The sequence below is a fragment of the Phaethon lepturus genome, unplaced genomic scaffold, assembly GCF_000687285.1.
Source record: "Phaethon lepturus isolate BGI_N335 unplaced genomic scaffold, ASM68728v1 scaffold33987, whole genome shotgun sequence".
Classification (NCBI taxonomy): domain Eukaryota; kingdom Metazoa; phylum Chordata; class Aves; order Phaethontiformes; family Phaethontidae; genus Phaethon; species Phaethon lepturus.
Genome location: NW_010554625.1, coordinates 21,031 through 29,255, shown reverse-complemented (window position 1 = coordinate 29,255; position 8,225 = coordinate 21,031). Strand labels below are relative to the sequence as shown.

General features: G+C 40.2%; 1 protein-coding gene across 1 annotated transcript in view; it reads left to right on the top strand.

Moving 5' to 3' along the window:
- TNIP3 (TNFAIP3 interacting protein 3) overlaps nt 1-8,225 on the top strand; it is a gene marked incomplete at its 5' end in the record, with an annotated part of 40,724 nt that overhangs the window by 31,393 nt on the left and 1,106 nt on the right. The window contains one exon of the mRNA XM_010291924.1: nt 930-990. Within this exon, the coding sequence (XP_010290226.1) occupies nt 930-990 (61 nt within the window). The remainder of the gene's footprint in view (nt 1-929; nt 991-8,225) is intronic.

Below are 8,225 nucleotides of genomic sequence, written 5' to 3'. Positions count from 1 at the left end.
CCCTACAAGTTCAAATCTGTGAGTCTCCTTGGGACTACTTGGGATTTTGTCAGAGTAATTTCTGCAAAACAAGAATTAGTTTCCCAGTTTAACTAATTTGAAGCAGTAATTACCTGCAATTTTACAAGCTTGCATGTACTACTTAAACCAGATAAACAGCTTAATACAGCTTCAGCTGAAATGTCTGGTCCCAAAATTGTTTTCTCTAGTGGTAATTTGCTACTCATTTACCACAGTGTGTGGTATAAACTATAATGGCAGTATTTCTTTCTTCCAGGATTTCCCTGGACAAAACTATGTTTGCATGAACATAACCTTCCTAATACGTCCTCTCATAAGAAAGATGGGATTTTTTTTCCGATCCCGCAGTATTTTCAAGAAGTTATCTCATAACAGCTAATGTTATAGCTAGCAGTAATGCTAGCCTGTGGAGAAGGGAGAAAAGGAGAGAACTTTATTAAATAAGTTATTCCTGTCACACTGAAACATGTTACAGATCTTAAATGTATTCAAACTGGAACAGCTTCACCTGTCAGGTCGATGTGTACCAGGTTTCTCTGGGGTTCTTTAGTACACAGAACGTGATGTCTGCTGGTATCTTCTGGTGCACTTTATTCCCTAGCCCTTTTAAAATCTGATTGGTTTCTGTTAATGTTTCTTTTAATTTGTGGGATCTAGAAAGGTTTACACCAATATTGCTAATGAGTGTAGCATCTAAACCACATGTCATAAAAAAGAAAGCAAGCTGAAAAACCCAATCAGTGGAAATATAAAGCTAAAGATGAGATTTTTATTTTTTGGTAAACTACTTTTGTATGACTAGTAAAAAACTTCACAGCACAATTATATTTTTATCATGTCACTATTCTTTTGTTTGAAGTGTCTATGAAGTCCATATTGCTGTAATAATGTTTTATTGTTCTGTGCAGCCAGACTATCAGTGGTATGTTCCTGACCAGTTTCCGCCAGATGTGCAGCACAAGGCAAATGGTAAGACAACAGCTGTACAGAGCATATTTTAAACGTACTTTTTAAAATGGGGGTCTTTGAGGGATGTAGTGTAAACTTTCCTATTTATCTGTTGAGTGCGTAAGTGGCAGCTTTGGCTCAGAGAGCCGAGGTTGGTGTATGTGCAACACAGGTGAGGTTTCTAATTTAATACCATCTACATTACGGCTTTCAGCTTCATTGCAATTTGTAAAATGTCTCTATTACACGTTATAGGATCACACGTTTGCCTCATTAAACACCTAGTAATAGTCCTAAAGAAAAGATATCCTCAGAGTTGTCCTTAGAGCTTCTGTTGCTCAAGCTAAGACTAAATTTAATGATGTGCCAAACCTGGGGGCCAAGATGGGGCAGATTTTAGAACTCCTTTGTAACAAAGTACAGGCTTTAGGATGATGTTTCACCTTACAGGCAAAATGCCCATTGCTATTCTTGATCTGCTCTGATAGTTCAAGGTGCCAGGTCTGAAAATAAAACCATGTAAATGGGCAAAGTTAATTTGTTGCCAAAGTGTTGGTGCAAACTATCTTTCAGAAAGCGGGAGGAGTGTTTAATGTTTGTACCTGGATTTGAAATCATGCCAAGTTCCTGGGTGTTTCAAAGCACTTGTTTCAGACCACTCAAAAGATGAGTGACAGAGAGCACAAGGAGAAGAGAGGATGTTGTTCTGGATGGGAATCTGCCCCTCCAGATCTTCTCCTTCAGAAACTCCCCTAAACCAGCCCTTTTCTCTCAAAAGTGGTTGAGAATTATGGCACCTAAAGTATTGTGTTTTGCTCTCATTTGCTGTTCTCATGTCCCGTGGCCCTTTTGTAGAGATACCATCTCAGATGAACGGTACATCGTCCTGTGGTGCAGGGGGACCAGCAAAGTTTGCTGGTGTGTACTGCAGGCGTGTGTGTGCTTCATGTGTCTGCCATTTCACAGTGCAAGTGGGTACCATATGGGATGGCAGGGACTATTCACCAAAAGCTGTTTTGTAACATGTAGAAGAAGATGGCTACAGAGGAACTGTTCTGTTATTTATTGTTGTCCACATTTGCACAGAAGAGAGGGTAGGGTGGGAACATCACTCGCTGAAATGGAGGATGAGCCTCCCATAATTACATGGCAACTGTTTGGAGGGTTCTGATGTGGTTGTAGGGAAAGTAGTGCTGTGACTGCAAGAGAGGACAGGAGATTAATTTTATAGTTCCTCCCACTTAAACTCCAAGTGATTTACTGCACCAGAGAATACAGGGAGGATGTTTATAACAGTGAATGAAGCAAGTCCGGCCACCAACTGCAGCTGTGGTCCAGGGCAGTACACTTAGGGGATCTGAAGAAAGAGAGTTCTTCTTTTACCCTGCTTGATTATATGACTTGACTTCTGGCTCCCTGAAAAAACTTTTTTAAAAATCCATACTCTGTCTTTCTATTACTGTTCTTTGTCCAGAACATCCAAATACCTCCTTCTCAATGGGACAGCGAGTAGGACACTTGGAGATTTTTTTTTCCCCTTCCCTTTTTTCTTCAGTCCCCATAAAGAGGAATTCTCAACAAGCCCCATCATAGCACTGTGTAGGATGTCTGTTTAACATCTTTGGGGCTTTTATTCTTTTTATCTTTGTGGATAAAACAAAGATAATTTTATTAGCCATTGATCACAGAGAAGTCCAACTTCTACTATCAATTAAAAGGCACTAGCCTGGGTTTATGTGTTATATAAAGTCACCTATATTAAATCTGCATTTAAGTGTTTTGAGAAAGGTTTCAAAGATAGGAACTCCAAGAATATGTCATGAAAGTGTTCTTGATGTTCCAATTTCTTTGTTCTATTTTGTATGAGTGCTAATTACAGTGGTGGGTTTAAACGAGCTAGTATGCGCAGCAGCATTCCCGAATCTTATTTCTCATCTTTCATTTCCTCATTAGGTGATAAACTGACTGATAAATGTTATCCCTTCTGAGATAGGTCTTCATTGTAGAAAAACAAAACAGCAGTGCAGCAACTTTTAAGCATGAGGCAGTTTCCTTTAAGAATGCTATTTCGGTAGATTGACGTTTCTAGGGAAAACCCTTAAGTTTTCCTTATCTGAACAAATTTTCCTTTGACACTGGGTTTTTTTTCTTAAGAAATAATTACAAAATGCAGGTCACAGGTTGTAACTGTAGAGCTGAACACAAGTGAAATGAATTGGGAAACTGATATTTTTTATGATATACCGTCAAAAAAGCCTGTTTTAAAGATGTCTGAGATCTATGAGAGTCTCTATGTCAACGCTAACTAGTTTGCTATAATGTCATTGGCACTGAAAAAGCATATTGTCACCAGAGAGGATTTATGAATTTTTTCTGCAGTTTTGTATAGATGTACCTAGATTGTGTTTTCCTCCCTCTCTGCCCTCCTTTGTGAAGTTATTTGCACCCAGGTGCCTTGGCATTTGACTTAAGTTCTCCAGGTCCTTCTGTAACCAACTGTAATCTCATGTACTCTGCTTATTGTGTAATCATATCTGTACTTTTCTTCTGACTGGCACCAGCTTTCTTAGCTGCTCCCACATTCGAAGAAGGCTATCTTAAAGGACTTCTGCCTTTGTGAAGCCTAGTTTGTCTTTCTATTTTCTGCAAGAAACTCCTCTTTGCCTGTATCTACAGAAATAGGATAATCACTGAAATATTTTAAAAATTTAAACAAAATCTGCTACAGAAATTTGATCAATCCTATTTGATCCTATTTTCTAAATACTACTCCAGTCTGTTATTTTCCCCACAGATCTGTTTTTTGGTAGTTGTCAGAGGACCATTTATGCACAACTCTGAGGACCAATGTTACCTCCAGCACTGAACTTTCACGGTAGTGTGATGGTTTGGATCTGGCACTTCTTGATTTGAGCCCTTTCTAGTTAGCCTGGAAATAACTGAATACAGGAAGGATGAGAGGAATAAGGTGGGGGCAAAAGGGGGGGGGGGGGGGGGGAATCTGTTTTTTTTTCCATTAAGCCTTTCTTTCCAAAATGAGAATGAACAAGAGATGTTCCATGGTAGCAAGACAATGGTACTTACCTAAATGAAATCCTTGCAGTTCAGCTAAGATTACAGCTATGAAGTATGGCTTTATGCAAAAACCTTATGTGTCTGTGCAGTTTGGAGTAGTGAGCACCGCTTACTTCATCAGGGCCACATCAGCTCCCTCTTTCCCAAGAAGTTTGTCAGTTAAGTGATCAGCGATGTGCTCAGCAGTCATCGGTTCCTTGACTAAAACACCCCAGAGCTACCCTATGGTACTTGTTGGTGAAGTAATCCCTGTCTCTCTATTTTGCAGCTAGAGTATCTATGGGCCATTTAAGGATTTAATCCTACTGAAAAGAGCATGAGGAGTTGGTTTTAGTGATCTACCTCTCTGTTTTACAGCTAAGTATTTATGGACCAGTTAAGAATCTGGATGAAGAGAAGGGTCTTGTAGCCCTTGTGGTATGTAAGGCTGAAGTTGCACTATAGGGGGAGACAGTTATTCCCAGAGTTGCCACAGGCTGGCTACTGGGGCTTGAGAGACCAGTCCTCAGCCTTGAATCACATCAGCATGCCCTTGAGCACAGGGTTCAGAGGGTGATGCAACAGCATGCTTGAGTATCTTATCCCTGCCTTGGTTCATGTAGGGCATGGAAATATGACGGTAGGAGTGTGTGTGTGTGAATATGTGGAGGTCACCAAACACAACTAGCAATCCTGGTATGTGTGTTTGATTACATTTACTTAACATTTTTATTCCTCTGTATGCCTAAATAAGTACAATAAAAACTACTGGCTGTATGTACACATTCTGGCATCCAGGAAGGGATTCTGTGGGTAAGACTTGACCTTTCTTTATATTTTTGATTCAGTAATCAAGAGTTAAATTATTTTATCAATTACTTTTTAATTTGTCCGCAGTTGCCCACAGTTATTGTTGAATTGCCTTCTTTAACCAGAAGTTGATGATCCCTCTGGCTGCATAAAGACACTCAACTCGTTTATGAAAACACGTCTCTGGCTTTAGGGAGTTTACTTAAAAGTTAACAAAGAACCATTCAGGCCCCTCTGGCTTTGGGACCCTAGAAACAGTTTTAGTAGGCTTCTTAGGTTAAAAAACACAGCGTCTCCATTGGTAAGCATGGAGACAACTTTGAGCTCACAGTGGTTGCATGGGACAGTGAAGAATTACTAACCACGTAAAATACCATTTTCTAAAAAGGGTGGGAAAATAATTCTGTCCCTAATGATGTGTTTAGTGATTCGACGTATTCTACACCCTTGCACATTCGTAGTGCCAACAGGTACTAAAGGCAGGCCCATGGTTTGGGGTGACTTTCATGCCAGGCTGCACTGCAGGATGCAGTTGCCTTCCATCTGTATGTCTGCATGGCCACAGGAAGGTGCGGGTTTAACCTGGTTTCTCTGCTCCTGCTCTTTCATGTTGCAATCTCCTCAAAAGTTCAGTTTTCAACGCCACCACTGGGATCTGAACCGAATCCAGAAATATTCAACAGGAGGTTTGCAAATAGGAGGGTGTGGGCTGTATTCAAGTTTATGGGTCTGATTTTACTAGCATTTTCTTCCAGAAAGTTTCATGTTGCACCTCTTGTTAAACTGCTTAAAAACTCAGATAACAAATACCAGAGTTCAGCTTGTCTGTGAACATAAGTATTTCTTCTCCATATCTTCCCAACCACGAAATACTCCAGCTGAAAACAGGCAGTGCGAAGAGATGGATAAGAACATTTTGTGCCCAGCCATGCTCCATAGGTGGGCTGCAATGGAGATCAGGTAGTCCTCACAGGGCAACCGCCTAGCTGCAAAGCAGGATTAGGGGCAATCATTAGGCTTTCAAAAAAGCGAAGGTGTTTCCTTGAAGGTCACAATAAAGAGAGAATGGCAATGTGGAAAGGTAAAGTGATGGAAGGCAGGTAGAGATTAAAGATGATGATGAGATGAGATGTTGTCTCACTGCATCGGCAAATATATTTCCAAGAGAATAACTTTTCCTGCCTGCTTCTGGGCTGGTCCCTCCCCAGGTACTTTACTATACAGAAAGCTTGGTCCTAAGCTGTGCTTAAATTCTTCCAGCTTAGCCTTGTTTGACCAGTGACACTGCCTTTGGAGGGACATTAGCTCCTAAGTCTCTCTGTGCTCCGTCACTCAGCGTTCCTGGAACTGGTTTTTGATCTTTTTGTTCTTGGTTGTGGGTTTTTTTGGCTTTTGTTGTGTGGGGTTTTTTTTTTTTCTTTTTAAGGAGCAAAAGATTTCCAGCAAGTGTATTTAACCTCACTTTATTTGGCAAGCAGCATTGACTTCCTTCCTTATCCAACTGTGCAAAATTGAAAAGACAGTTGAAAAAAAGATTGATTTTGGAGATTTTCCCTGAACCCTTTTTTTTTAATGAAAAATTCTCTGGAAAAGAGGTTTATTGCTCAAAGCCTACTCAGAGCAAGAACCCTTTTGCATGCCACAACTGCTGGCATGTATTGCCTTTTTCACTTCCAAAGTTAATCTTACTGTGTTTGTTTTCTTGGCAGAAAGATTCTTGGTACATGTATTTAAGAACCCCTGTTACCCCTTCAGAACATCAGATATAACTACTGGATTTCTTTGACCTAAACTGTACATTTTTATTTTGGATCCAGTTATGCCAGGCACAGGGGAGAAGCCAAAACATAGCCCTTCACATACCTCTCAGTTCAAGGGGTAGCTCTGGATGCTTGTGGGAGAGGCGAGAGCAGCTCATCTTGGCACACTTAGGGAAAGCAGAAATCAATGTGCAAAGCCCTAAGGATGCCTGCATAAGCACATGAAGAAGCGTGATGTGTCCACTTACTTTCATTATAATACCATCTCTTGTTCCCTTCCACCCTCTGCTGCTTTCCAGATTTTTGCCCGCAAGGTACCTACTTTGCTGCTAATGTTGTTATAATTACAGCTAATTGGAAGAAGAGGAGGGAGAAGTGTGGGGTTTTCTACTGAAAATAACAACACTGGGGATGGGGGGGAGAGAAAAACTGAGAAAAAAAGGATCTGTGGAGGTCGTCAATGAAAACCAGACAGGAAAAAGTCAATTAACTGACATCTTAATTTTCCTGGAAAAAATCCCAGACCTTAAACATTTTTGGTATTAGCCTGTCTTCAGTGCATACATTACATTAGAATTTATCAGTGCTCTCAACTAGTCAAGACAGATTTAATTAGCAGCTTGCTATCCCCATTGGGAATGAAAATGTCATTATTTTCAGGATTTTTACTGATACAACTTGATTTCTGCTACTGCAATGTAATGAAAAGGCCATTAGCACACCTTTAATTTCTAACTCCAGAACATGAGAAGTTGCCTTTTTTAGAAAGGTATTGCTTTTAAAAGTCAACTTAAGCTAAAGATCACAGGATGTGTTGTAGTTTTTCAGAGAACCAGGCAAAAAAAGTCTCATGTGAAGAGGAACAGGATATGTAATTTAAACAGCTTCATGATTTGATATTGTATTTATATGAAACAACATATCAGGATTTATCATTCAGTACCTGATTTTAAATGGCTTCACACACACTGGCATTTTTTTCCTTTGAGAATGAAACACAGGAAAGAATCAAGGCATTTAAGGGAACTTGCCTGAAAGGGGTTGTCTATGGTGGTCTTCTGGTGATAGGTGATGTGGTGGCTGTTTTCATTAAATCATTCTCTTTCCTGGTGACTTGATGAAGCATCCATCTGCTATCTGGAAATATCCTTAGTTCCTCACTGATCATCTAAGGAAGCAATGTAAAAATTCATTCTGTGCCATTTGCTTGTTAAAGTAGCAGCCAAGTGCTACCTACCCTCGTTATACAGAGTCAACCTTCCTTTGCCAGTTTTATATGTTTTAAGTCCAACGTACTCTGTGCTGGACTCTGAAGCCTGCTCATACTGTGAAATATCCAGGTTTTCTGAATGGTTAAGGCCATCCTAAGTGAGAGACACTCTTTGTTTTTACTAACTACATGTTATATTATGTTTGCCTTTCTTCTCTGGCAGACTGTGCCTGCAATGGTCTGGTATCTGCTGGTTTGCACCAGCTGGGCAAGAACTTCAGGAGCCAAAAGCATCTTGACATAGAGCAGATTTTCCTCAGTTTGTCCCAGTGGGACTTGGGACTGGGAAGGAACAAAAAATAATTGAAGGACATCCCTGCTGTATAGCTGTCTGAGGTGTTTGAATATCCAAGTCCTCTCTT